The 27,163-nt window shown below is 42.5% G+C and overlaps 19 protein-coding genes across 19 annotated transcripts; 10 read left to right on the top strand and 9 right to left on the bottom strand.

The window, feature by feature from the left end:
- Positions 1-151: 151 nt before the first annotated feature.
- Positions 152-1,747, top strand: FOA43_004041 (uncharacterized protein; the record flags this gene model as incomplete). Its single annotated transcript, XM_038924286.1, has 1 exon — positions 152-1,747. The coding sequence occupies one exon, from the start codon at positions 152-154 to the stop codon at positions 1,745-1,747; it is 1,596 nt and encodes a 531-aa protein (XP_038780214.1).
- A 69-nt stretch (positions 1,748-1,816) lies between these two features.
- FOA43_004040 (uncharacterized protein) lies at positions 1,817-3,841 on the bottom strand (the record flags this gene model as incomplete). The annotated part of the gene is made up of 1 exon (XM_038924285.1): positions 1,817-3,841. One exon carries the CDS (start codon positions 3,839-3,841, stop codon positions 1,817-1,819), a length of 2,025 nt encoding a protein of 674 aa, XP_038780213.1.
- Positions 3,842-4,652: 811 nt separating this feature from the next.
- IMA3_3 (oligo-1,6-glucosidase ima3) lies at positions 4,653-6,422 on the bottom strand (the record flags this gene model as incomplete). Its single annotated transcript, XM_038924284.1, has 1 exon — positions 4,653-6,422. The coding sequence occupies one exon, from the start codon at positions 6,420-6,422 to the stop codon at positions 4,653-4,655; it is 1,770 nt and encodes a 589-aa protein (XP_038780212.1).
- A 363-nt stretch (positions 6,423-6,785) lies between these two features.
- On the bottom strand, positions 6,786-8,504 carry FOA43_004038 (uncharacterized protein; the record flags this gene model as incomplete). Its single annotated transcript, XM_038924283.1, has 1 exon — positions 6,786-8,504. The coding sequence occupies one exon, from the start codon at positions 8,502-8,504 to the stop codon at positions 6,786-6,788; it is 1,719 nt and encodes a 572-aa protein (XP_038780211.1).
- Positions 8,505-8,625: 121 nt separating this feature from the next.
- On the bottom strand, positions 8,626-9,369 carry FOA43_004037 (uncharacterized protein; the record flags this gene model as incomplete). Its single annotated transcript, XM_038924282.1, has 1 exon — positions 8,626-9,369. The coding sequence occupies one exon, from the start codon at positions 9,367-9,369 to the stop codon at positions 8,626-8,628; it is 744 nt and encodes a 247-aa protein (XP_038780210.1).
- Positions 9,370-9,788: 419 nt separating this feature from the next.
- On the top strand, positions 9,789-10,813 carry FOA43_004036 (uncharacterized protein; the record flags this gene model as incomplete). The annotated part of the gene is made up of 2 exons (XM_038924281.1): positions 9,789-9,812; positions 9,872-10,813. The coding sequence occupies 2 exons, from the start codon at positions 9,789-9,791 to the stop codon at positions 10,811-10,813; spliced, it is 966 nt and encodes a 321-aa protein (XP_038780209.1).
- A 169-nt stretch (positions 10,814-10,982) lies between these two features.
- Positions 10,983-11,237, top strand: FOA43_004035 (uncharacterized protein; the record flags this gene model as incomplete). The annotated part of the gene is made up of 2 exons (XM_038924280.1): positions 10,983-10,990; positions 11,045-11,237. The coding sequence occupies 2 exons, from the start codon at positions 10,983-10,985 to the stop codon at positions 11,235-11,237; spliced, it is 201 nt and encodes a 66-aa protein (XP_038780208.1).
- Positions 11,238-11,510: 273 nt separating this feature from the next.
- FOA43_004034 (uncharacterized protein) lies at positions 11,511-12,110 on the top strand (the record flags this gene model as incomplete). The annotated part of the gene is made up of 2 exons (XM_038924279.1): positions 11,511-11,517; positions 11,554-12,110. The coding sequence occupies 2 exons, from the start codon at positions 11,511-11,513 to the stop codon at positions 12,108-12,110; spliced, it is 564 nt and encodes a 187-aa protein (XP_038780207.1).
- Positions 12,111-12,155: 45 nt separating this feature from the next.
- Positions 12,156-12,525, bottom strand: FOA43_004033 (uncharacterized protein; the record flags this gene model as incomplete). Its single annotated transcript, XM_038924278.1, has 2 exons — positions 12,156-12,432; positions 12,500-12,525. The coding sequence occupies 2 exons, from the start codon at positions 12,523-12,525 to the stop codon at positions 12,156-12,158; spliced, it is 303 nt and encodes a 100-aa protein (XP_038780206.1).
- A 250-nt stretch (positions 12,526-12,775) lies between these two features.
- FOA43_004032 (uncharacterized protein) lies at positions 12,776-14,539 on the top strand (the record flags this gene model as incomplete). The annotated part of the gene is made up of 1 exon (XM_038924277.1): positions 12,776-14,539. The coding sequence occupies one exon, from the start codon at positions 12,776-12,778 to the stop codon at positions 14,537-14,539; it is 1,764 nt and encodes a 587-aa protein (XP_038780205.1).
- A 114-nt stretch (positions 14,540-14,653) lies between these two features.
- FOA43_004031 (uncharacterized protein) lies at positions 14,654-15,691 on the top strand (the record flags this gene model as incomplete). The annotated part of the gene is made up of 1 exon (XM_038924276.1): positions 14,654-15,691. One exon carries the CDS (start codon positions 14,654-14,656, stop codon positions 15,689-15,691), a length of 1,038 nt encoding a protein of 345 aa, XP_038780204.1.
- Positions 15,692-15,787: 96 nt separating this feature from the next.
- On the bottom strand, positions 15,788-17,923 carry FOA43_004030 (uncharacterized protein; the record flags this gene model as incomplete). The annotated part of the gene is made up of 1 exon (XM_038924275.1): positions 15,788-17,923. One exon carries the CDS (start codon positions 17,921-17,923, stop codon positions 15,788-15,790), a length of 2,136 nt encoding a protein of 711 aa, XP_038780203.1.
- A 427-nt stretch (positions 17,924-18,350) lies between these two features.
- On the bottom strand, positions 18,351-18,971 carry FOA43_004029 (uncharacterized protein; the record flags this gene model as incomplete). The annotated part of the gene is made up of 1 exon (XM_038924274.1): positions 18,351-18,971. The coding sequence occupies one exon, from the start codon at positions 18,969-18,971 to the stop codon at positions 18,351-18,353; it is 621 nt and encodes a 206-aa protein (XP_038780202.1).
- Positions 18,972-19,487: 516 nt separating this feature from the next.
- On the top strand, positions 19,488-19,772 carry FOA43_004028 (uncharacterized protein; the record flags this gene model as incomplete). Its single annotated transcript, XM_038924273.1, has 1 exon — positions 19,488-19,772. The coding sequence occupies one exon, from the start codon at positions 19,488-19,490 to the stop codon at positions 19,770-19,772; it is 285 nt and encodes a 94-aa protein (XP_038780201.1).
- Positions 19,773-19,886: 114 nt separating this feature from the next.
- Positions 19,887-20,846, bottom strand: FOA43_004027 (uncharacterized protein; the record flags this gene model as incomplete). The annotated part of the gene is made up of 2 exons (XM_038924272.1): positions 19,887-20,154; positions 20,269-20,846. 2 exons carry the CDS (start codon positions 20,844-20,846, stop codon positions 19,887-19,889), a joined length of 846 nt encoding a protein of 281 aa, XP_038780200.1.
- A 329-nt stretch (positions 20,847-21,175) lies between these two features.
- On the top strand, positions 21,176-22,612 carry FOA43_004026 (uncharacterized protein; the record flags this gene model as incomplete). Its single annotated transcript, XM_038924271.1, has 1 exon — positions 21,176-22,612. The coding sequence occupies one exon, from the start codon at positions 21,176-21,178 to the stop codon at positions 22,610-22,612; it is 1,437 nt and encodes a 478-aa protein (XP_038780199.1).
- A 113-nt stretch (positions 22,613-22,725) lies between these two features.
- FOA43_004025 (uncharacterized protein) lies at positions 22,726-23,565 on the top strand (the record flags this gene model as incomplete). The annotated part of the gene is made up of 1 exon (XM_038924270.1): positions 22,726-23,565. One exon carries the CDS (start codon positions 22,726-22,728, stop codon positions 23,563-23,565), a length of 840 nt encoding a protein of 279 aa, XP_038780198.1.
- Positions 23,566-23,587: 22 nt separating this feature from the next.
- On the bottom strand, positions 23,588-24,961 carry FOA43_004024 (uncharacterized protein; the record flags this gene model as incomplete). The annotated part of the gene is made up of 1 exon (XM_038924269.1): positions 23,588-24,961. The coding sequence occupies one exon, from the start codon at positions 24,959-24,961 to the stop codon at positions 23,588-23,590; it is 1,374 nt and encodes a 457-aa protein (XP_038780197.1).
- A 279-nt stretch (positions 24,962-25,240) lies between these two features.
- NOP2 (rRNA (cytosine-C5-)-methyltransferase nop2) lies at positions 25,241-27,133 on the top strand (the record flags this gene model as incomplete). The annotated part of the gene is made up of 1 exon (XM_038924268.1): positions 25,241-27,133. The coding sequence occupies one exon, from the start codon at positions 25,241-25,243 to the stop codon at positions 27,131-27,133; it is 1,893 nt and encodes a 630-aa protein (XP_038780196.1).
- Between the last annotated feature and the right edge of the window lie 30 nt (positions 27,134-27,163).

Raw genomic sequence — 27,163 nt, 5'->3', positions numbered from 1 at the left:
TGTTGCCGGGGCCACTCAGATCTGGAGTCTCAAACGAGGCGGCAGTCCTACGGGGTCGGCGCGAAACGCGAAAATATAATGTAACAGACCTACCACTATAATTCTTCCTAGATTTACATATTAATTGATTAGTATCTTTTCCCTTATATAGATGCCGAAGCCTTCGAACCCACTTGTAGGTGACGAGGCTGCAAGTTCAGAGATCTGGGATCTCCTCCGGAAGTTGAAATTGAAAGTTGCCGCTTTAGAGGGAGGGCAATCCAGTGTGAGTGCTGGGCTGATGTACGACGAGGAGATGGTGAGGACAGTATTCAAAGAGAATATGAAGCTTAAGAGGCGAAATGGCCAACTTGAGGCGGAAAACGACAAACTCTACAAGAGAATTGAAGGCCTCGAAGTGGATATAGATAGGTTAAGTAGAAGCGGTGGCCGTCGGGATAGCGTGGTTAGTGAAGTTGAGGACACAGTGCTTTCGTCGCAGGCGGCGATAGGTACAGGAGGCCCGGCAGAAATAGTTGAGGAAAATGCCGCAGACTCTACGCGGGCAACGCGTTCGACGCGTAAAGACCGACCGACAATTGAGGTTTCACAGACAGGAAGCAACGACACAAATTCACCTCCATCTCCAACCTCAAAGATCACAACAGTGTTTTCGTCACCGCTTCATGCCCGTCGGCAGAGGTCAACAGAATTGGATTTTGGCGATGCGGAAGTTTCGCGGATAATTAGCGGAGACGCGGATCTTTCAGATGTCTCACTTCAAGTCCTCTCACAGAAAGAGGAAAAAGGTCAACCAAGGGACCTTATACGAGAGTTAGAGCGAAAGGATGGAAACATCAATGTGTCCACTCAGGAAACAGTGTCGACAATTCCGGATTCACAGGGCGAGCTAGAAATGCAGATGCGGGAAAACTGGTATTGTGGAGAGCAGACAGTTATTAAATGCGGGCGGCAGATCTTGTCACCGAATTGCCGCAGTCGTGAAAATGTCAAACAGATTCTTGATCTCACACGGCACCCCGTGCGCAACTCTGAGTGGTGGCCGGAGGACTTCGAAGTTAATCCAGAGGTCAATTTCGGCCTCACCCAGCCATTTAAGCTGCGCAAGATATGTGCCGAACTAGTTCACCCTGCTCTACAGGTGCAGTTCAAATATCAAAAGCGGTATATACAAGAAGAATCTTTGCGGGATTTCAATAGGCTTGCAGGTGTAGGGTCCGCGGAAAATTCAGCGTCCGCAAATGTGGGCATCGCGGGAATCGCGGGAACACCAAAAAAAAAGCTTCCTCATCGCGGATTACCGACACCTGTGAAGACGCCTGAACAGGCATTGACCAATCCTCTAATCGATCCAGTGTTTAAGTTTGAACTCAATCGAACCAACTTGTCTGAGAACAGGACCGCTTTTGGTAAATTCACTTCTGATAAAATCAACCTGTGGCTTGATTTGAGCGATTCTCCACCGGGCCACGAGCGGTCGTCGTTTCCCAACACTCAGCAGTTGGAACAGGACAAGCGGATCGCTGCCCGACGCGCTCATCTTTCTGCTCTACAACGACTTTTCCAAACTGTTTACATGGTTCAGGTGGCGACAGGAGATTCAGACAACAAGGAGAATTTTCCGCGGGGAGCCCGCTATGCTCAAGTCGGCAAGTTCATCTTCCGCGAACAGCGGTTCAACGAAGCAGTCAAAGCCGACAGATTCACGATAGACGAAGCCATATTTGCCGACACTCAGCTCAACTAAATACTTGTATTTACAACTTCATAGTTCTTTCTCATAACTCATTTGCATTAATCGTTACACTCTATAAAATTATTCGCTTAACCTTCGCAATTTCCTTTGTCGGCAAAACTCATTAGCGCTCGGGTCTGGATAGAATCTCTCCAAGGGAACTGTCTTCTGGAACAATTCGTAGGTGGCCAAAGTAAAACCAAACTGCGGGGCAGAACGGCAAACTCTCGCCAGGCCTCCCTTGAAAAACGCCTTACAGCCTTCCTCTCTAAATATCCGCGAGAATGCATTTCTAATACCCTCGTATGCTTTATCGCCACGCGGAGTTTCCACTTGAATTCGCGTCTTGACTACATCGAAAGGGGTCGTGAAGTATGCGGCAGGAACTCCTGCAAGGGCACCTGCGGTAAGAAGTTCCCACGCCTGCAAATTGCTTCGCATTTGAGGATCCGCAGGATCCCAGTGGAACAAGTACTTTTTCAAGTTGGCGTATGTCGGGAAATATATGGCGGAAAAAGGAACATCGCGCATCAGGCACGCAGGGGCACCCTTATAAAGGCCCCTGAGCCCCAATTCCCTGACAATGTCCACGGCGGATTTGACAAGCTTGACTTCGCCACACTTTGTTGCTTGCGATATCTGTTCACCTTGAACTTGCAAGCGGATCTTTGTAATCTCAAGCGGGTTAGTAAATATCACCTGGCACGCGCCTGCACACGATCCCGCCAAGATTTCCCACGGCATGGTGATTTCCCCATGTGGGGAGTTACGGCGGCCCATACGGCGCACCGCGTCGTTCACGGTAAGCTTGATGGCCTTTTCAGGAGCCACACCAACCAACTGCGGCAACAATCCGGAATATAAGCCACGAACACCCTCGTGGCGAATAAGTGTGCGGAAACAGTCTACGTACGACTTATAAATACCTTTACCGCGCTGGTTCTGCATCCGAGTCTTCAGCATGTCGATCGGGTAAACCACAGTGGCTCCGATTGCCCCAGCAATGGATCCCAATAGAAAGGAATAGACGGAAGAAAAGAACGGATACAAGCTGAAAGAGGCATCCGACGACTCTGTGGAGCTCACCATATTGTCCGTAAGAATGGCCATCAGATCCGCCGATCTTATGGCGGAAATCTGTTCCTGCTCCCTCAATAGCACTGCATTCCATTTAAAATATAGTCTCACTTCATCCAGTGGTACCGGGTTGGCGGAGTTAGCATTGGCATAGCGGAAAAAATCCTTCTGCGTCACCTGTGTGGGACTTTCGTGGAAAATCTCCGCGCTGATGAGTCGGTTGAGCGATGGCAGATCTTTAAGAAGCCTCAGCATCGATTGTGCTGCCTCGTAGTCGAGTTTGATTCCAAAGCTATCGGTTGCAATTGATTCTAATTGCCGAAGAGCAGTTTGTGGAACCCGACCATGATAGACGATCTGAGCAAACTTTGGTAAGGACGATGTAGGCAGAGACGAGGAGTCGTCTCCATCATTTTCAAAAATGCGACGAAGCTTCACTTCGGGTAATTCGTCGAGCAGTTCGCGGAAATCTTTTTCGGAGAGTGCTTTCAATTTGCGCGACGCGATGTAAGTTTTCGCGGCGGCATAATCTGAGAGGTCGCTAGGATCTTCGGCAGAGAGTTTATTGAGACGCTGAAGTAGCCTCAAGAAGGTCTTGGAATCTATAGAGTCTGTATTATAGACCTTCTCCGGCTGCACTGCTCGACCCTCAGTTCTGGCAGCAACTTCCTTCAGCAGTTCAAACATTACAACGACCGGATCTTTGTTAGTGGCGCGCAAAATATTGAACACGCGAAGAGAAACTTTGCGGAAATCTTCCTCGGTGAGATATCCCTTGGCCTGTTCATCCGCAACTGCGTAAACAAGCTCACTAGAATCAATACCCGCGAGGATTCCGATTTCCACCATCCGTGCCCCGTCGCTGTTGGGAATCTTCAAGTGGTGAGCCTGGTTGACAGCGGTTCGGTAAAAGATGTCAAAGTCGTCGTACTTGAGCGTCCTCTGGTCCGGCGAGATATCGGCATACTGCCTCGCATATTTCTGGAACACCAGACTGGTATTGTGAGGGTCTAATAGAGGAATAGTCATGAATAACCAGGAAGATGGATGTATACAAACAAAGGAAAAAAAGGGGGAAAGAAGAAGTATTTTATTGATGAAAAAGAACTGAGTCAAAATCTGCCGGAGTGCGGCGGAAGCGCGGGAGAAAGGGCAGGTGGGTCCCTTGTCACTTAACCGGCTCCGCGCGGCTTTTCATCACCGCCGCGCGGGGAGAGGGGCAACAGAAGCACATGCTTTGTGTAATATGCAGAAAACGAAATCTCGTAGAAAAACGGGAATCTCAAACGGTTACTCCACATTTTAATTGCTCCGGAGATTTCACGGATAAATATGTCGGCTGAACGTGGAGGAACGAGTCTACCGGGACTTGACAGTTGGCCTTAAAACTGTGTTAGGGTCGATGCATTGGCTTTTAGATTAAAAGAAGTTTTATAGCGATGGTCATTCTGTAGAAACTGTAGACGAATTTCCAACACAATATAAAATGCCTGTTCCTTTTCTGGCTCAGTCTCCAAGCTGCGATGACATGCGTTGATGCATACCATCCATTCATCAGCTGTTATTTTTGCCACCCTTCCCAGGTAATCATCTACTGACCTATTAAAATTTAGCGTTCAGGGTCACCATCGTAAGGAAACCTAAATATGCCATGGCATTCAACCTCGAAGTATTATGGAGCCAATTTACGGCATACTTGACCTCAAGAGAGAGGTATATAGACCTTTTAATATTAATCTAAGAACGATGCTTTGTAAGAAAGACTAATTTATGTGACAGACCTACATGCTTTACGTTAATTAGTCCACTTATATCAATGTCAAATGATTACACTAAGTTATTACTCAACGAAGTATAAACGTCCCTCCCATGGCTTCAAATTACCGCTAGCACCATCAGCACCATCATGAGTGCCAAAGAAAAGCTGATATTCGTTTGAATCAGGAAACTTGAACTGTACATTGTCTCCAGAAAAGTTGAAGACTGCAAACAACGTTTGCTTAGCATACTCCTTGGTAAAACTAAAAAGCTTAGGATGATCAAGCTCATAAAACTCAAAGTTGTAGCCATAAACAAGGATATCTTTGTTCTCCTTTCTGACTTTAATGGCATTTTTCCAGAAGTTAAGGACAGATTTTGGATCTTTGGCCTCATCTTCAACATTTATACCATCTCTAAATGAATCATTCATCTTGAACCACGGCTTTGCAGAGTCACTAAATCCGCCAGTTTGTCCCTTGGAATTCCAAGGAAACGGAGTTCTGGCATTATCTCTGGATATCAATGCCAATGCCTCTTCGAACTTCTTGACCTCTTTAGAGTCCTTGCCAAACTTCTCTACAAGTACCCGATAATTTGTTTGGGCTTCAACATCTTCGTAGTCTTCAATTGGCCAGTTCTTGAAATTCACAGATCCTAGTTCCTGACCTTGATAGACATACAATGTACCGGTCAAAGAAATAAGCAAGGAGGCCAAAAGCTTGGCAGAGGCAACCCGGGATTTAGGTGTCGAATCATCTCCAAATCTCGAAACGGACCTTGGTTGATCGTGATTTTCAAAGTAAGTAGTAGGCCAAGAGTCCGTACCATTCATCCAAAGAAAGGAGTCTGCAACAGCAAGCTTCCATTCCTTCAAAGTAAACGGAACCAAGCTGTATCTGAACTTTTCTGATGTACCAATATCAGTATGCCTGAATGTAAAGATTTCTGATAACTCCTGTGATCTCTCGCTAGTATATTTTAGTCTAGCATCGTCACCGGCACTTCCGACCTCACCAACAGTCATGATAACTCTGCCATCATCAATTTGAGAAAGCATATAGTGTCTCATCAACTTGTGGTACTCATGAATTCTAGGGCCATTAGACACAAGGTCGCCAGGCAGCTGGAAGTCATCCAGAGGGTTTGTAAGTGGAGCATCCGGGAGGCCCGGAATCTTAGAGTATAGGAAGGCAGTATCAATTCTGAATCCATCGACACCGTTTCTCAACCAGAATCCCACTGCGTTATCAAAAATGGCAGCTCTGCACTCCACATTCTCCCAGTTAAGATCAGGTTGGCCGACAGCAAATAAATGTAGGTAAAACTCTTCTGTCTTGTTGTCGTACTTCCACGCAGAACCACCAAAGAACGATCTCCAGTTATTAGGGGCCAAAGGTTTACCTGTCTTCGGACAAACTCCTTTTGGTTTTCTCCAATAGAACCAATCTCTTTTTGAGTTGGTCTTGTTTGATCTGCTTTCTTTGAACCATTTGTGTTGGTCCGAACAGTGATTGATAACTAAGTCCACCAAGACCTTAATCTCAAGGCTATGGGCCTCCTTGATTAGATTGAATATATCTTCATTTGTACCATAAGTTGGCCAAACTTTTTCATAGTCGCATATATCATAGCCCATGTCTTTTTGGGGAGAGTCAAAGAATGGTGAAATCCAAAGGGTATCGGCACCAAGATCTTTCACGTAATTAAGTTTGGATCTGATACCGTTGAGATCTCCCCAACCATCGTTGTTTGAATCTTTGAAGGAAGCAGGGTAAATTTGGTAAATGGTGGCTTCTTTCCACCACTTAGGCTTAGTTTCTGGGTGCTTGTTAATGTTACTAGTAGTCATTTGATAGTGCTGGAACAAGAGATTACATAATTAGAAGCAGGAAAAAAATGGAGAAATTCAAATGAACCAAATGAACACGATGAACAAGATGGCTCACATATTTTGCAATTCTTGTAGTTTCGATAGCAATATCAGGACTCAGAGCTGAATATTTCATTGACTGAAGTTTCTGCCGAGTCTGAAGTGATGCTTGAAATGAAGTAAAAGCTATTCTCTGATAATCAATTATGACAAATAATTTGTTTTACGGTAACGGGATGGTCACGGATAATAGAATCGTCTCCCCTCCAATCTCAGTACTGCCAAACGTCAAATAGTAGTTAAATAACCATATCTTATATACACGGATCTCTATGCACCCACCTACTCATAGTCTAAGCCAATCACCTCCTCAAATAACCGCTGGCATGGAATCACTGCATTCATCCTGGCACACAGTAAATAAGCCCCACTTAATTTTCGATGTAGACTGTAAGTCTCCTCTGGAGGAGGAGTCAATCTCTCTTTCAACATCAAGCCTATGTTAGCCCTCACTCTATCAGTAACTGTCTGGTGAGAGAAATCATAGCACTTATTCCCGTTCTCTTGCGCACAGAATGGCTCTCCTAGTACCATCATCGAATCAACATGAGCTGAGGTCATCTCTGGGGTTTCCAATCCAGTCAAATAACCCAGATCTCTCGAATACTTCTCAGCCTTTTCTCTATCCTGTTTCACAGCAGCACGAAGACAGTTTGCGTACAGAGTAACAAACTCAGCGGGAAAATCACGACAAGCTCCAAAATCCAATAACTCAATCTTATTGGTCTTCTCATTATACAAGAAGTTGGCCCAGTTTGGATCGGTCTGCATGAACTTGAATTTGTATATCTCGTTCAAGCAGAGTCTCATGATATTCTCACAGATCCAGTTCTTAGTTTCCTGGCTAAAATTCCCTTTAGAAACCTCAACGCCGTTCATCATCTGCATCGTAAGCACATGCTCGTCGCTTATCTCATGGTAAACTTTAGGAACAGCAAAACAGTCATCATCTTTCAACAGGTCTGCAAATCTCTCAATGTTTCTAGCCTCCCTAAGATAATCACACTCCCATTTCAACTCCACACGTGCATTGGCAACACTCTTATCTAGAAACATACCAGAAGGTAGCATTCTAGAAACAGTCATAAGCATTAGAATGGTATCCAAATCAGAATCAATGGAATCGGCCACTCCTGGATACTGAACCTTCAATACAACCTCTTCCAGTCCCTCTTTAGTGACTGCACGATGAACCTGACCGATAGAAGCAGCAGCAATAGGAACGTCATCAAAAGAAGCAAAGAACCTCTTCCTCCATCCATCTCCCAACTCAAACGAAACCGTTTTCTCAAGCTGAGAAGCAGGCATATATTGGGCAGTATTTTGTACTTTCGACAATATCTGAGCAACCTCTTTGGGTAGAACAGAATTGTCTTGAAAAGAAAGCATTTGACCAATCTTCAACGCTGCTCCTCTCATCTGGCTGAGTTTCCGGGCCATTCTGTGGATATTCCTCGGTGACATCAGCAGTTTACTGAAAACAGGACTCTCACCACTTGCATATTTCTTGGCTCCTTCCTTCACCACGTTCATTCCAATATTTGCTGCCAACGAACCGTAGTGAAAAAGTCGTTGAAGCTTAGTACTGGGAACTGCTGATTGGCCAAGCAGCTGCATTTCCGGTTTTTCTGCTTCACCGATAATCTTGCTGCCAGTTTTGGTCTCGTTCATAACAAACGAGACTGTCGAAAACTGCCTTTTACCTGAAGAAGATCCGGACTTCTTCGACTTAGTAGATGCCGATCGATTCTGTTTTATACCCTCAGACTTATCACGGGCATCTTGAAAAATATCCGATGGAGGCTTAACGTCGTAAACTTGTCCGTTCCTAGCGGCCTCGGACCTTCCTCTGGCTTCTTCATAGAGAGCATCGTCAGCTGAAAATGTAGATCCGGTGAAAATACTGCATTCTGATTGGCTGATTCGAAACGACTCTTCAATAACGTTTCTTGCTCCTTTAAGAATGCCCAATGCTTGATACAACGATCGTGAAGTGCTCATGTTTGAAGAGTATCCAATGTGATATGAATAGGTTAAGATGATGACATTTGAAGAATAATAATACTATCTAAAATACATCCGTACACCACAACCGAATAGATAATAATGTCCAGTCAGTCAGTCAGTCGTCCTTTTCGTCCTTTTCGTCCTTTTCGTCATCATCTCGGGTGAAAAATGCCTGTGCAGCCAAGGGAACCAACACTTTTCCGATTTTTGAGTTGGCCACGACATCTTCAATCGTATCGTAGTCCTTATCCTTATTTTCCTTCATTTTATCGTTGAAATCCAAGATATCATCAGTACAAAAAGCTTCTAAAAGATCATCATCGGTCTGATAGTCACCGTTATCATCAATCAAGTGTTCAAAATCATACTCGACGTTTTGTAGAAGCGCAAACTTCCTAAAACTCTCCTTGTAAAGGTCCCTATTGTTCTCGAAAGATTTATAAATGGGTGACTTGATCTCATATTTCAACGGTTCTTTCAACTGAATGTATGAAATCTTCTTATTGGCCAATTTGGGATCCTCAGAAATCATCCTATTCAAAATTTCAATATCTCTTCTATGTCTTTCCAAGATTAACAACTTCAGTAGTCTGTTCTGTAATCTAGCTATTGTGGTCAACTCCAATTGATTGGCTCCAACTGCATCAAAAATAAGATCGCCATAATCCTTTGGAATACTGTCCAACACCGATTTCCGAAACTGCGTAAGCTCGTCCAAGTCTTCGGACCTACTCTGGTCGATTCCCTTGAATAGGAAGATATTGTAATCCAAGGGATAATCCGAGACTTTGGCCAAATTTTGAAGAGATTTGTCCGACAATTGTTCCAATGTGATTGGTGAATCGAGAAATGTAGTCATTTTAGGTAAAGAAACTAGGTAAAGAAACTAGTGTAAAGAAAGCTCTGTCATCAGTGATTTGGTGATGATTCGCATGGAGTGAAAAATTTCCCAAAGCGGTAACCACCTCACGAAGGAACAAGGATACAAAAGACAGTCCACGAATGACAGACCACCAAGGACAGACCACCAAAAACACGGCACAAGTGATGGCACCATGCTACACAGTTAGACTTGTCCTCGCTCAGTGACCACCGTGACCACCTCATCCATGTTGACCTACTGCACATCCCCATTAGGTGTACGGATGCCATCTCTCAGTTATCCCCATTAGGAAGTTGTTCCGTATCAACTTGATATATAAATGGAGCGTTTTGCTCCGGGATCCTCATTACATTGAGAACACTACTGCTCTAACTACCAGTATCATCACTAACACCATGAGAACTACTACCATTAACAAGGTAAGTTATCAATGAAGCGTCGGATTTTCTTTTGATTTCCCTATACTAACGATCCTTAGCCATTTATCGACCCTTCTTGTGACCTAAGTGAGGGTATCACTTACGATGCCAGAAACCACTCGTTATCATGGATAGATATTAACAGAGGTTACATTTATCGAACGCTACTCGACTCGCACGACGAACCGGATGGAATAAAGTCTTATAAGATCGACGAGAACATAGGCTTGATGGGATTAACTAACGACGTCAATAAAGTCATAGTGGGTGTCTCCAAGACTATCGACGTGTTTGATTTCAGTAAAGGGGCCATTGTCCACAACTTGGCCAGGTTTCCAAACGGCAACGTTGCATCCAATGGCTGGCAGTTGAGGTCGAATGATGGCTGTGTGGACGAAAAGGGTAACTTCTGGGTAGGTACTATGTGTGATGGTTCTTGTCCTGAAGTGAAGGATGTAGGAACCCTTTACAGGCTCAACAAAGATACTCTAAAACTTGAAATTGTGATGAAAAATGTTGGTATTCCAAACGGACTCGAGTGGCATGACGGCTACATGTATTGGGCAAGTTCCATGGAACATATCATTTACAAATTCAAGATGAACAACAGTACTGGTCTCCCTGATTTGGCTAGCAAGCAACCTTTTGTAAATATGGCCGATGCTTTCAAGAATCACAGCAATAAATCTTACACTTTAGGAGAACCGGACGGATTTTCCATGGATACTGAAGGAAACATCTATTCTGCTGTTTGGGGAACCAATAGAGTCATCAAGATCAACAGTGACGGCAAAGTGGTTGAAGAATTCGTGTTCCCAGCTAAGAGAATTAGCTGTACTACGATTGGAGGTTCCAAGATGAACACAATGTATGTGACAAGTGGAGCAGACCACGATTCAGATGCATCTCCAGATGATCAGGGCAGTAAAATCTTCAGAGTTCAATTGGACGATCAAATTAAAGGTATAGAAAAGAGAAGATGGCAAGGTCCATTGAATTGATCACGTGGGCACAAGATGATCCAGTATGTATTGACAGAACTCCTCAAAAAGCTCGTTGTACTCGAGACCCTGACTGCGCAAGTTAGCCAGCTTTTTATTGGCTATTTCCAAACGACCTTCTTTATTATACTCGTTAGTTAATGAGATATCTTGTAGGATTTCATTGAGTATGAGAATGTAGTACTGTATTACTGGTTCGCTGAGATAGGTAGTGAATTTGTCTGAGAAAAGAGACCTTAAGGCTGGTGCCATGGCTTCTGGCGATGTCGTTTGGGACGCCGTTTGGGACGCCGTTTGGGACGCCGTTTGGGACGCCGTTTGGGACGCCGTTTGGGATGCTGCTTGGGATGCTGTTAGGGATGCTGTTAGGGACGCTGAAACGTCTATTTTGTCATCCCTCTCTCTATGCTTGGAGGATTTATAGCAGACCAAAGAACAGCTATTAATGTTAGTAAAACATAGTGAAAACAATTACGCATTCGAGCAGGATACTTACTACCTCAATCCACACTTGGGACACTTATACTTGGACTCTTTACTTAGACAAATCTGGCATTTCATGACTGGATAAAGAAGAAGAAAGTGGTGATTAGGAAGAAAAAAAAATAGATCTGGAGATTTGAGGGTGTTTTTTCTTCCATCTATTGAGCTTTTGTTCCTCTTGTCTTCGTCAGGTCTCTTCTAATACCAAACTAATATGGACGGTTTGGTTGGTTACGGGACGGATTCGAGTGATTCAGAAACAGAGATTGATGATTTAAAGGATTTACATTCCTTGGACAGGGTAACCAAACTTATACCTCGACAAGTACTCAGCCATAAGATACAAAATGTGGACCCTGTAGACAGAGAGAATAGCGAGGAGAACATTGTGTTGAAAAGGATTAAATGCGGAGGCATAAAGGGAGATACAGAGGACATTGGAGATTTGTTTGGGGTGAGTAAGAAGGAGGAAGATGGGAAGGAAGACATAGCAGAGGATGAATGGAGCACAGTGATCTCTAATAGGTTGAATAGGTTTACAAAAAGGTCAGGAAATCAACAGAATCAACAAGAGACGGTGAAGAATACGGTTGAGGATCGACCAACCAAACTTCGTAAGATAACGGACCTCAATATGGACGAATTCTACCGAACAAACTCTGAGCTTATTCGTAAAGGGGACCTTAATGTTGACAAACAGATTCAACAAAACTCCAAAGTGACCTACTATACAACTGGAAACAATAATCTATCGTCGGTGATCAATTTTACCGAAAAGAACAAGGATCGATTGAATAAAAAACCAGAGAACTGATCAATGCATATATATATACAGGTGTGGGCCTTGCTGGTGCGCAATCTACTTCCTAACTGTGACACCGGCTGCTTCTTTGGCCTTCTCCTCCTTATACTCTTTCTGCAACTGCTTGACCTTCTCATCACTTAAAGGAGGAACAGGAATATCTTCAAGGTCATCCGTGTGCAAGAAATTGAAAGTATAGACATAAACCGCCACTGGAATGGATCCTAAGATCACAAGGCCGGCCATATTTCTCCAGAAGTAAGGCCTTCTGGCTCTAAGCATGGCCGCTGACATCCTATAGGTGTCTTTACTGTAGTATGAGTCTGAACGAGCGCTAGATCAGGATTAACGGTTAGTACGCCGATATGCTGGTTGGTGTGCACACAAAATGAGGTACTTACCTGAATCTGATGAACGATGGAATCATTTTGGTTGGCTTTGATAAAAGAAACTGGAACTACTCCTATCTCTGTTCTAAGATAACACCACCTTTATGCCAAGACGATGGAAAAATTTTAGGACACATCTGTACACCACTCAATAATTTGAGTCGCGCACGTCAGATGAAAAATTGAAAAATTGAAAAATTGACTGAAAATTTTGAATTCAGACATTCTGTTAAACCGGGCTTCTCTTGTTCTTGACCTTGCTAATTTCAAAGGATTCAGGTCGCAAAGATGGCTGCAAAAAACAAAAGCAAGAAGTCGAAGTCTGAAGTGAATGAAGATGCAGAGATTCCTCTACCAAATGAAGAAGAGAAGTATTTAGAAAAGCTTGTGTTCGGAGATCAAGAAGGATTTTCCAATAGTTTGAAACAAATCGACCGATTGTATGATGAACAAGAAGAAGAGGGAGAAAAGGGAGAGAAGCTTTTCATATATGATTCTGAGTCTGACGATGGATATTTATCCAAGATGAAGAACCGGGAAGAAGAAGTAGATGAAGGAAATGAAGAAGAAGAAGTAGAGGACGAGTTCTCCAAGTTAAATGATGACCGGCTATTCATTGATGATAGAGATGGGGAAGAAGACAAGGAAGAAGATAAGGAAGAAGATAAAGAAGAGGGTAAGTCAGATGAAGATGTTGATGAAGATGCTATGGATGTAACGAGTGACAGCAATGATGCATGGTATGATAGTGATGACCAAAATATTGAGGTATCATTGGCATCATCAGACAAGCTTCGGAAGTTAAAAGCAACCGAGAATGAGGAGAAATTGAAAGGAAATAGATACATTTTGCGACTTCGAGCTCAGTTTGAAAGAATATATCCAAGGCCAGCATGGGCAGATGATTACGAAGGAAACGAAACAGTGAAAGATGACACCACCGACGACATTAATGAGCATAAGTTCGATTCTGTGGGAGATAAGAGCACACATACGCATATTTCTGCCTCTAGTAATCCTTTGGTAGACTTCTTGAGAACTAATCAGTCATACCGATTGAGCGATAAGAACATGAGACTTCTATCTCCTGAAAAAATAGATATTACTAGACTTGTGGATGCCAACATCAAGAATATTTCACATTCAGCCATACAGACAATGAGTTTCCACTCAACTCATCCGTTACTTCTTACTGGAGGTTACGATAGAACGTTGAGGATCTATCACATCGATGGTAAGCATAACAACATGGTGACATCATTGCATCTCCGTAATAGTCCAGTTCAGACTGCTATCTTCAACAACAGCGAATCCACAGATATCTTTGCTGCGGGAAGAAGAAGATACATGTATAAATGGAGCGTGAGCAACGGTCAGATCGAGAAGATTACCCGACTTTATGGTCACGAGCAGACACAGAGATCTTTTGAGAACTTCAAACTCAGTCCAAACGGGGAATTCATCGGATTAATAGGTAGTTCTGGATGGATTAACCTTCTTTCCACCACTACTGGACAATGGATTCGAGGATTCAAGACTGAAGGTAATTTAGTGGATTTCGATTTCAGTACTAGTAGTCCAATGATTATCGCTGCAATCAACAGCGGAGGAGAGATATGGGAGTTTGAAGTCAAGACTGGGAAGGTGTTAAGCCGCTGGACAGACGATACAGGTGTTGGAGTCACCAAAATCAAGTTTTCTGGTTACAATGGTAACGATAGATGGTTGGCAGTGGGTAGTAATACTGGAATAGTCAACATCTACGACCGAATGAAGGGCAACAAACTTATAGGTTGTGTGGAAAACCTTGTGACAAGTATTTCGTCATTGCAATTTAACCACGATGGTCAATTGTTGTGCATAGCATCAAAAGCAAAGAAAGATGCTCTTAGATTAATTCATATTCCAAGTTGCAAAGTGTATAAGAACTGGCCAACCAGTGGAACTCCTTTGGGAAAAGTGACGTCAGTTTGCTTCAGTCCGAAGAGTGAAATGCTTGCCACTGGTAACGAGGCTGGTAAGGTGAGGTTATGGCGGTTGAACCATTATTAGAGTGTATAATAATAGATAATAAAATAGACTATGACTTGAAATAAATGTACTCATTTTCTTCTTTCACTCTCTATACTAATTCTATTCTCTTTCTATCCTCCAATAGCCTGTCTCATGCCATTCGATACCACTCGTTTCGAACCACTCGTTGAAGAGCTTTTAAGTGCTCTAGAATCTTCTCTAAGCTATCGAATTTTGGTGCTTATTATTGGTAGACCAGGATCCGGGAAAACCACCATCTCTCAGTATCTTGAGGACCAATTGAACGAGAGATATCGAAGAAATGACAATAAACTGGTTCCATTTTCCTCTGATTATTTCAATCTACAACATTTAGACTTCACCAAAGAATTTGAAGCGGCCAGGCCACTTCCAATTGACCTCGAAGAAGCTGAAACTCAGATAAACCATGATATAGATAATCCAGACTTCCCCTCCATTCCTTACAATGACTCGACCACTCTCAAAATCATCGGAAGGGGACTTCTTTCTACATTAATTAACGTCAAAACTGAGTCAGCGGTTTCAATTCACCACCCGATTCCCCCATTTGCTAAACATATATCTATGGACGGCTTCCACTTACCTCGTTCAGTCCTCGGTCACATGACCAACTCTCAGAACATGTTTCTTAGACGTGGATTTCCAGATTCGTTCGATTCAGATCTTGTCGTGAAACTTGTCCAGCTGTTGACCGATATCTGTTACGATACCACAGTAACGGCTGCTGGACACCAAGCGAACCTCGCCAATGCTTTGTGGATGTTCGATTCCCTGCCAGGCTCTCCATCGATCTCAATCCCTGACTTCGACCACAGACTGAAGGATCCGACTCCAGACGCATCTATCATTGCGCCGTCTACCAGAGTTATCATTTTAGAAGGTAACTACCTCATGTTAAACCAGGGAAGATGGGCCGAAATATCTGAAATTGTCCGTCGAAACAAGCAGAACAACGTGTTAGTCTGGAAGGTTGTTCCGGCAAACAAAGATGAGGTGAGAGAGCGTACCGCCAAACGGCACGTCACCGCTGGAATATGTAACACTCTCGATGAGGGTTACCAGAGATATGATGCGAACGATAAGCTCAACGGAGATCTTATTGATGACAGTAGTAATAACGAATATATTGACAAATTCATTGTGAATTGACCAGAACAGAACAGAACAGAATATATAGAAGAAACGTTAATGAATGAATGAATGCTATATAGAAAAGGAATATCAATAAGTAAACTCGGCCTTATTTCATGGGAGGTGCGTGGAGAGTCTTCGCCGGTTAAGAATCGTGGACGATTCCAGCTTGAGGTCAAAACTACCGGAGCTCAATTGCATCGGCTGAGCTGTCTCAACATCATCCACGGGGTATTTGATGTAAGGTGTGGGATGTCTGCACATCTTTGGCACTAGTACATCGGTCTCTTGACACTTTTTTGGCTCTGAGTCTATGCCAATATGTACGTCCAAACTCATTTTTCTTGGACATGGACTCTTTGGATATTCCTTTTGGCAACTTGTACTCTTCGAATATGCCAAAGTATGTGCGGCCAAATAAGATGCAGAGTTGGAAGGGGCCCGACACCTCCCTGGCTTCAGCTCAAACGATACAGACGACCTCCTACGAGTCCCTGTTTCGTCGTTTGATATCTCCGCAGTCACAACTTCATCCGCTTCACCTTTAGCTGCCTCTGAAAAGCTGGACGACGACATTGAGCCATCATATACAATCTCAGGAGGGCGAGCAGTGATCGATGAAGCTGATTTGACACTAGCATTTTCAAGAGAGAGAGTAGAGTCATGGTCGTCATCGTTGAAATCACCTAGACTATCGTCTTCATCGTCAAGACTGTCTTCATCGTCAAGACTGTCATCGCCGTCAAGACTGTCATCGCAGTCAAGACTGTCATCACCGTTAAGACTGTCATCACCGTTAAGACTGTCATCATCGTCGCCATCACGCTTCTCCTCCTCATCTTCCTCCTCCTCTTCCTCCTTGACATCAGCAAAATACAACGAATCTATCGCACCAGCACGGGATCTTCCAAATTTATCTCCTAATGGACTAGTGGATCTTTGGACAACTGTACCAGCATCAAACACCATCCTAATAGCCTCAGCACGAGGTGTAGTAATAAGCTGCTGATCTGCAATACCAAAATAGTCATCCACATTACTTTCCGTAACCAAATGATGAGTAAACTTGGAAAACAATTCTTTGTCAAAGGTCGTAGAACTTGGAGCATCTTCAGCAGCCACCGAGGATAAGCTGCTAACAACTTCATCTTCGTATCCTTTTGTAACCCATGGATCTCTCAACAAATCATCTATGGAATACCGCTTCTCAGGGTCAACAGTCAACAAGTTTGATATGAGATTCTTACACTCTTGACTAACCTCATCAAACCAAGGACTTAAAAACTTGTACTCACCACGAGCCACTATGATGCTGATTTCTTTCGAATTACCAGAATTTGAATAAAAAGGAGGGAAACCAACAACCAAAGTATAAAGGACACAACCAATGGCCCAAAGATCGACCTTTTTGGTGTATCCAAGATTGAGATGCTGCTCTGGACTTGTATAGCCAACGGTACCGCACGGAGTCTTGGCACGCATATCGTCTGAGGCCAAGACGGTGGATAAACCAAAATCGGCCAACTTGACTACACCTATTCCGGCCGATCCGTAACCTTTGATAAACAGACCTTCGTCAATCTTTTTGTTATCGTCAGATTTTCTCCGGGCCAAAACCTGCTCTTTCTCAGACCGGTGAATCATTTTCACGGGTACAAAGAGAAGATTTTCAGGCTTAATATCCCTATGAACAACGCCATTGTCATGTAAATACTTGACAGCATGGGCCACTTGACGGATCACGTGACGAGCCAAGTTCTCGCTGAAATAGGTGTATTTAATGATTTGGTTGAAGATCTCTCCTCCGGCAACGTATTCCAAAAGTAGAAAGCAGAATCGTGACTTCTGACTATTTTGGTATCCATAAAGTTTGACAATATTACGATGACGTAATCGTCTCATGATTGCAACCTCTTTCAGAGCCGAGTCGATCTGGCTGGTTTTCATTCCCTTTTTATCGATCACTTTGATGGCTATATACCCATTACATGCAGTGTCCTCGGCTTTAAAGACCTTAGAGAATGCACCTTCTCCTATTTGAGCGACGATCTTGTACCTAGAAGGTAGTTCCTTATAATATTCGACGAATTCGGAAGGTATGTTCAATACTTTGGATGCAACATCAACAGAATTCTCATCGGACGACTTCGAAACAGTCTCCATAAAACCATCACTTAAATCACTGGAGGCCTCTCCTATATCTTCGATATGGCAGACAATTCCGTCATTATAACTGTCGCCGCTAAACATAAGTATACGAAGAATAAAGGCCCCAAACGGGAAGCTTAAGGAACAAGACAAGGATAAGATAGACTGAATGACAGAGCAGCAAGAGTAAACTCAAAACTCAGCCAATTACTAAGAAAACTTCACTATGGCGCGAATTTAACAACAAAAAAGCAGTAAGGAGAGAGCAGTCAACAATATAAGGGCAATAAACAGTGAGCATGCGGCCAAGGAAGGTGAGATAAAAGCATGAAAGAAAGGTAACAAAGTGTTCTAAATAGTCTCATGGCTGCAATTTGTGGCTGCTTCTGCATGGTATGATGCAACATTCGATTATCTCGGTCAGAGCATAAACAAGTGATCCCACCGAGAATGATGTAATGGCGCGGCTGTGACGATTGGCTGTGGGGTGAGAGGGGACGGCAGGGGGCGGTAGGGGGCTACCGCCACCTCACTCGGCGGCCCCTGGATAAACCCACCCGGTATCATCTCCCACCACAACCACTTCACCCCTGTACGAGATTCTACTGACTACCTCCTTACCAAAACTTATCTTCTTCTCCTCTCCATTTTTCATCACCACCACTTCTCCCCCAGGTAGTCCGCTTCCCACCATGATTCCTCCCTCAATCACTGCAAATTGTGTCCTATACCTCTCCTGCTTCTCTTCTGTCATTTTCTCCCAGTCATATTCCCTGACTATCTCATTACCTACTCTCTCAGCATTAATCTCAACTACTTTGCTACTTCCCCTTTCCTCCTCAATCATCAGGTAGCAATACTCTCCACACATCCGTACTTCACTAATCTCTATACCATACTTACCCCCGTACATGTATCCAACGTCTAATGTTAGTTTCCTCCCATTCCGTACATCATAGTATTGTAAAAAACCATTACTTGTTCCGCACACTACTTTGTAAGGCCATTCGTATGGAGTCAATTCAATAGCACTGATTTCGCCTTGATCTTGCTCATTATCTATCTTCAGAGCCGATCGTCGTCCCCGTCCTCTCCTATTGAATGTCCTTAAATCAATCACCTCAATGCCATTACGACATCCCACATACATAAGATCGTTAGTAGTAACACTACTTAGGCAATTTATTCCGCTGCTGACTTCAGACCTACATATCGGTCGATCGTCCGTTGATTCAAGATCATAGTAATCCACCGTACTGTTATAACACGTACTGAAAAATCGATTGTCGCATAGGTTATACTGCGTATCGCATATACTGAACGTAGTTTCCACTGGATATTTTTTTAGTACATTTATATGACCCTTGCCAATAGAAGATAGAGTAACAGATGGCTGATCTCCAGATGTCAAGAGGTAATTTCCGTGTGACGACTGCGAAAATGACGTAAATGATGATTCATGTAGTCTAGCCGCCATTACATTTAAAGAAACCCTCTGTTACGGTGATTCACTACTCTTATGTTGAGTCTATCATTGCTTCAAAACATTAAGGTACGCGGCATAACTGGCATGGCCAGAATAATTTTTCTTCTCTATCAAATCTTTTTCGCTATGAATCGTTCATTAAGTTCAACCACTTATTCATCCAAGTATTCATTAAGAAATATGTCGTCTATCATTCCTAAATACTTCAAAGTAACACAGCTGAAGTCCACCATTGCCATGCCTCTCAGAAAAACGCAGACGCTGCAAAAATTGGGCTTACATAAAAGACATCAGGTTGTCTACCAGAAGATCACACCTCAGCAGGCAGGTATGATATCGTCCGTGAAGGAATTAGTCAAAGTTGAGTTGACCCATGATAAAAAGACAAAGGAACAAATGAGAAACGAGCGGAAATCAGATCCTGGTTTCGTGGTTGTTGCCAAGAGAGGTGAGAATAGAGTGTAAGGTAAGCTTGATCATCGTGTAATTAGATCACACGATTAAAGTCACATGACTAATACCTGTAAATATATAAATTAATGTATCAAGGATTTAAAAAAAAGAGATTATTTAGGTATCTTACATATTTTGATTGACCCTTTCATCGTCCAGAACGTTCTTTAGATCATCCTCATTAATATTCACATCCTCCTTACCTCTCATTTGACCGATACTGACCAAAGATTGGGAATATAGCGAAGTATCACTCGAAACCAAAGAATCATCCACCATTTTCAGAATTGCCTTGGCTGAAATCGTCATAGAATTATCCAATCTTTCACTGAGGTGTCCGTGAATACGGTGTATGTGATTCTTCTTAATAGGAGTCTTAAAATTGCTCTTAAGTCTTTTGATCGACATTGTAGAAACGTTCCCATTTGGTGACATAAGTGAAAAACTTGATGAAGATAACATGGAGTTACCACCACTTGTTTTATTGTTGTCTTCTTCAGCCTCATACGAGATGTCATCGAGTGATCTTTTGCTGCCTATGGTGATATCATAAACGGGTTGTTTCATCACTTGTAAATATCCACTTCCTTCAACTCTGAGCTTTGACTGGTAACATTTCAAAGTCTTATCATGATTTTTCATCTCCTGGAAAATACCTTCACATGGATCCTTAATTACTGATTGCAGTTCCTTATTTCCATAGCTTTCATTAAGAACCTTGCAATATTTCCTTATTGGATTCTTTTGGAAAGCCACTTCTGCCATCAAATTGATCGTTTGATCTTTGGATGTTTCTCTTGAAAACCCGTGTCTATGTAGTCTCTCAATAAACGGAAACATCTTCTCGGTAACGTTCCTGAATAGCTCTGGAAACGAGTAGATGGGTCTTGGTTGAATTGTTTTGGGACAAGACGAGACATCTTCTTTTTGTTGGGATGTTTTCAACCTCATATTAACTCCATTTTCATCCTGATGCCTCTGGACATTTCCATATCTAACGTTCTTGGTAAATCCCTTACCTTGTTGAGTGCGTTTATTATTCAACGATCTGCTCACAGCCACATCATTTGAAATATCTCTAAGCATATTAGAAGTTGACAGATATAAAGAAGGTGATAGAATACAAAGAAGCCAAACGGATGCCAAACGGATGCCAAAAGAATCTTAAAAGGATAACAAAAGGATTTGTTAGAGTCTTGCAGTTAAGTAAAACTGACAGAAAGATCTCTAAGCCATTTTTTTATTTATCTATTTCCCTTTTTGGAAGTGATATTAATTACCGTTTCATCCAGTAATTGACGCGTCGATCATCCTTATCGACTCAGTTTTAGGGGGGAAGAAAGATAAAAGTGAAAGACAAAAAATTTTCGATGAGGCTTTCAATATTATAGTTCTTTACTAGCCAATTACCAAACATGCCTCGCAGAACGCTCAACATGCACTCGCTAGTGCGAGGCCGTGTTCGTACTTCGATGAACAAGCATAATCTATTCAATTTGTACAAGAAATCGAAGCCATTCTTCAGAAATATGACCCTCTATCAACAAAAGTGGTCGTCCAAACAAGAGACAAGAGCATATCACGGGGAACAAGTCAACGAGGGAAGATGGAGTACACTTTTTCAGCACAAATTGCAAGGTGTGGCTCAATTGGATGCTTCTTTGAAGGGAAGTGTTCTACCAACACCTATGGTTCTACAAACCTATGCACCTTTGGAGAAGAGACTAGACGTGGCCCTTTTCAGAGCCATGTTTGCATCCTCTGTTCGCCAAGCCAGAGCTTTTATATTGGGAGGTCACGTGAAGGTGAATGGTGTGGATATCAAACATCCTGGATTTACTTTGACGCCGGGTGACATATTTGCTGTTGATCCTGAAAGAGTTCTGGAAGCACTAGGTAGATCTAAGCCAAGTCTAAAAGAAGCATACAAAGTGGATAAGTTGCAGGTTATTCAGTGGCAGAAATTTGTTCAGAAAGCTAAAGAGGATCCAAGAGGAACTTGGGAGAAGCAGAAAGACAAGCATAGAAAGAACCAGAATTTATATTCAGGTAAGTTCGTGCCAGAAAAGTCACAAAAGGACTCTACCGACGTCAAACAGAGATTGGATAGCTTGCAGGAGTTGAAGTTGAAGAAGATGAAAGAAGTGCAACATTCTGTGAGCCGTAAATCGGTTCTCCGAGATATTTATACGACTTCCAAAAGGCTTGTAGATCAGTCAAAGGACGTCACAGCGGCAAGTTTTGAAGAACAGTTTGGCAAGCAACTCTCCGGCAAATGTTTTCAAGTTTACGAGTTGTTGGCCAAGGAAAATAAGACCATGGAGCTTGAACCGGAGAAGGCCACAGAGGAGATGAACAAGATTGTGCCAGTGTATAAAGAGGGTAAGCCACAGGGAGAGTATTATGATGATTTGAGGTCTAAGAAGCTTAGACAGCTACTCTCGGAATTGAATACCAAATACTTGGACAAAGTTAGAGACGATTTCACTAACAAACCGTTGTCTGAGGATGAAATCATCAGGATGTGGTCTACCTCATTGAGGAAGCATCCAAAGATTCCAGACTTCTCCGAGATCCAAGAAAAGGGATTCTACTTTCTTAATCTGCCTTGGCAGCACGGAATGTATGGACTCAAGGACCCTTCTAAGCCTTATTTTACACCTTGGAATCCAAGACAGTTTCTGTCACCGTTTGCCATTCTCCCCAAGCACATTGAGGTGTCGTTTATAACGTGCCATGCCGTGTATTTGAGAGATCCAGTGGCCAGACCTGGAGAATCTGAGGTCATTTCTCCATTTGATGAGGATATTCATGAAAGAGCATATATGTACTATGTGAAGAATGGTATGTAATCAACGTGTATATAGACTAATTTGATTATAGCTGATTTTCCTTTAATCATCATGTGAGAGTTTTTTTTTTTTCTTCAACTTGACTCTCCTTCCGTTCTTCATCCTAATAGTGTATGCAAGGCCTCCTCAAAACACTTCTGTGCGCCCTTCCAAAATCCCAGGCCGCTCAGGAACTTCGATGGATCAAACAGGAACTTCCGGCTGACCAATGGCAGAAGGCTGTTATTGATAGATCTCATCTAAAACCTCTTCAATACATTTTGGGTACACAGCCTTTTGGACCACTTACTATTCGATGCAAAGAGAATGTTCTAATTCCCCGAAACGACACCGAGGAATGGTGTATACAGTTGCTGAACTCTTTGAGAGGTCGACGTCTTAACAATATTCTAGACTATTGCACAGGTACTGGATGCATAGCGTTGACTTTAGCTAGTAGTGCTAGCAGTCCCAAATGGGGGAATATTGTTGGAACTGACATCAATAGGGATGCTATATTATTGGCCAATGAGAATGCTGTTTTGAACAAAGCACGTTTAATGTCCATTCCTTCGTTTGAGGTCTGTGATCTTAGAAAAGAAGAGATACCCAAGAAGACTGGATCCATCGCTTTTGATCTGTTGGTTTCCAACCCCCCTTATATTCCGGTTGAAAATATGAACACCACAGCTGGTGTTGAGAAGTCCGTACTTCACTATGAACCGTGGTCTGCATTGGTCGGGAACCTCGAGTTTTATGAGTCCCTTTGCAAGATTATTCCCGCAATCCACGCTGAATCGTTTATATTCGAGCTTGGATACAGACAACAGGCACTAGCTGTTCGGAAAAACCTCCCGGATTCTTGGTTCTGCGGTGTTAAACATGACAGTTCAGGAAGAATACGAAATGTAGTCGGCTGGAGACACCCCAGATTTCAATATCTTAGTGAGCTAATAGACGAAAGGTTGTCATGAGTGTATGATTAGGTTATGTACATTAAAGATGTGTGTCGTCCTTTGGTTCCGCGGCAACTTCTTTTTCCTGTCTCTTCTTATTTCTCTCCTCTCGCTCTTCGCAGGACCTCTTCTTATTACGTCTTCCAGAAGCAACAGCACCCTCAATTGGAAGAACCCTTATGCCCGAAAAGATATAACCACCACCTCCAATTGATGTCACCAATGGATGCAACCTACCCTGAATTGTTTGGAACTGCCTGACACAAGATTCGTAGATGTTTGGTAAGAGAACTCGGCTGTCCCTAAGAAATATATGACTCAATCCTATGAGAACCTCTTTGAACTGATTGTAAACTACAATTGGACGAGATCCTTTCATTCTCTCTATTATTCTAGGCACAAACGTCACTGGATTTATCGTAGAAGCATAAATCAAACCATCAAAAGCTCGTGCTTCCACCATATCTAGCGATTCGTTCAATTGCTTTACCTTCTTCATCCTCCTAAGATATTTGATCCTCCTGATATTTGGCATACTGTCAACTTCTTCCTTGGGCAATGGTCCTATAGTGGGTCTATTATCACCAGGATCCACAAACTCTAATAAATTGATCGGCTTTACCATATTGTAGAGCTCTTCCTCACTGTAATTAGTACGGTTGAGTAATACCAATTTGGGCTGGTCATTTTCATGAATGAGTGTAATACTTCCTTGGCCTTGCATTCTCTCAAGCATAGCATACACCAAAAGACCTCCAGTATCATCCATCAACAAATAATTTCCCCCTGGCATCACATTGGCGTGGCTCATCATCAAACCTAACGTTTCTTCACTCAATCCCATCAATTTGTTCGGATCTCTATCTTTTCGAATATGATTGAGCAGATTGGAAGGTGTCATATTTCTTACGGTAAACCTTCTGCTGAACTTTCTTTGCTTCCTAGTCAAGTACTTCTCCTGACTATATATCGTCTTCTTCTCAAACGATTCATGTCCTTGAACAATTCTTTCGATGATCTTATTTCCCACATCATTTCCACCTCCTTCTTTTTTCATTTCTTCAATCTCTTTGGCAGTGATTTTTTGTACTTTACTTCCTGTATCCAATAGATCTCGATTATCTTCCGACGATTGGAACTCTAAAGCTGGTGTCGAATCTTTGGTATCGCTAGTATCATCCAATCCATAGGATATACTCTTCAAGGGTAAAACATCCTTACCCTCTAAAACTTCAAACGATTGTCCGTAAGCGTATCCAACTATATGATCGACTTTGAATGTTCCAAACTTTCCTAAACTGATCGAACCTCCTTTACGCATCTGGACTATCTTGGTGGCACTTGAGGGGAGTGTGATAATTGCCCAATCATCATAGCCGATGATGCCTTTTTCATGGGAAAATGATGAATTCATGCCGATCTATTTGGTTACTATTGAAAGACATATAACAGTATTTTCTACAATTAGCTGAAAATTTAAAATTTCACTTTATAGGAATGGATCTCGGGAATTTTTCAGTTCACACACGACCTTCGAAGATCCCTGAAAAATTTCAAAAATTTAAAATTTAAAATTTTCATTTTGAACTATTTCACTGTTTTGTTCTTTTTCAGTGAAAATTTTCACTTCAAAGTTCCCGGACGAATCAACCTTTATACGTTAGAAAGGCAACACTTGGACAAAAAACTCATTATGGGTAGAAGAGCTAAGAATAAACAGGGAGCACCACCCTCCTTTGAAGAAATTCAGAAGGTTAAGGAGAAGAGAGAAAACAAGAAGAGAAGAAGCACTGAATCTAAGACCGCAGAGCCTAAGAAAAAGAGTAAGAAGAAACCAAAGCATGATAAACCAGTTAAAGTTGTTGAAGACGAAGATGAATTTCCAGCAGGTCTTCCAGAAGTTGATTATGATAAATTAGCCAAAGAAAAGAAGTCTCTCTTTGAGGATTCCGAAGACGAAGAGGTTAGAGTTGAGACATTGGACGATCTACCAGACGTCGGTGATGATGAGTATGATTCGGATGAAGCTAAAAGAGCCAAACCTATCTTTTCAGATGAAGAGGATGCTGGAGATGATATAGAGATGGAAAAAATCAATGCCAATAATATGGAAAAGTATTCCAAGATGCTTGACGAAGAGGCTGAAGAAGAAGAACTAGAGGCTGAAGAAGAACTTTTAGAAGGACAAAATGAACAACCAAGACCCAAAATCTTGCCAGCACTAGATGAAGGAGAAGAAGGAGAGGACAATGCACAGAGTCATGATGTTACATTTGTGAGGACCAGAATGCTTGAGATTGTGAAAGTCTTGGAGAACTTTAAGAACTTGGCGGAAGAAGGCCGTAGCAGAGCTGAATATATTGATAGACTCATCAAAGATATCTGTGAATATTATGGATATACACAATTTCTTGCTGAGAAATTGTTCAATCTCTTCACTCCTTCTGAAGCCATGGAGTTTTTCGAGGCCAATGAGGTCCGCAGGCCCATCACTATTCGTACCAACACTTTGAGAACTCGTCGTAGAGACTTGGCTCAGGCTTTGGTTAATAGGGGAGTGAATTTGCAACCAATCGGACCTTGGACTAAAGTGGGACTTCAAATTTTTGATTCCCAAGTTCCTATTGGTGCCACTCCCGAGTATTTGGCAGGTCATTACATATTACAGGCTGCATCTTCTTTCCTTCCTGTTATGGCACTTGATCCTCATCCTAATGAGAGAATTCTAGATATGGCTGCTGCTCCAGGTGGTAAAACTACATATATTTCCGCTATGATGAAGGGCACCGGAGTCGTGTTTGCAAATGATTCCAACAAGGTTAGAACCACGTCTCTTGTGGCCAATGCTCACAGACTTGGGTGTGAAAATGTTATCGTTTGTAACTATGATGCTAGAGAATTTCCAAAGGTGATAGGTGGATTTGACCGTGTATTGTTGGATGCTCCTTGCTCTGGTACTGGTGTCATCTCCAAAGATCAGAGTATTAAGGTCTCTCGTACTCCGAAGGACTTTATGCAAATTCCCCAATTGCAAAAACAATTGTTATTGTCTGCCATAGATTCTGTTAATGCTCATTCTGAGACTGGTGGTGTGATTACATATTCTACCTGTTCTGTTACCGTCGAGGAGGACGAGGCCGTTGTTGATTATGCTCTAAGAAAGAGACCTAACGTCAAATTGGTGGAGACTGGCTTGGCTATTGGTAAAAATGGATTCACCTCTTATCGGGGAAAGACTTTCCACACGAGTCTTTCTCTCACTCGAAGATACTTTCCTCATACTTATAATGTGGATGGTTTCTATGTGGCCAAGTTCAAAAAGATCGCTTCATCTCCTCATGATGTTTCCAAGGCTGGTGCCAAAGAGAAGGAGAAGAGTGTTCGTGCAGATGAAAAAGAAGAGGGTCTTATTTTCCACGACTTTGCCAAATTTGATGATAAAGAAGATACAGATATCATGAAGGAATCGATTAAACGTAGTCTGAAGAGAAAAGGTATTAATCCAAAGGGTGTCAACGTGGACAGACAGTTGAAAAGAATTGAAGAAAACATCAAGAAAGCCTCTGAAGAGGAAGAAGAAGAATAAAAACAAGTTCCGCTCAATGTATAATAGTAA

Source organism: Brettanomyces nanus, chromosome 4 (genome assembly GCF_011074865.1).
Source record: "Brettanomyces nanus chromosome 4, complete sequence".
In the NCBI taxonomy this organism is placed as follows: domain Eukaryota; kingdom Fungi; phylum Ascomycota; class Pichiomycetes; order Pichiales; family Pichiaceae; genus Brettanomyces; species Brettanomyces nanus.
Note: the sequence above shows the minus strand (reverse complement) of the source record. Positions and strands in the feature narration are given on the sequence as shown.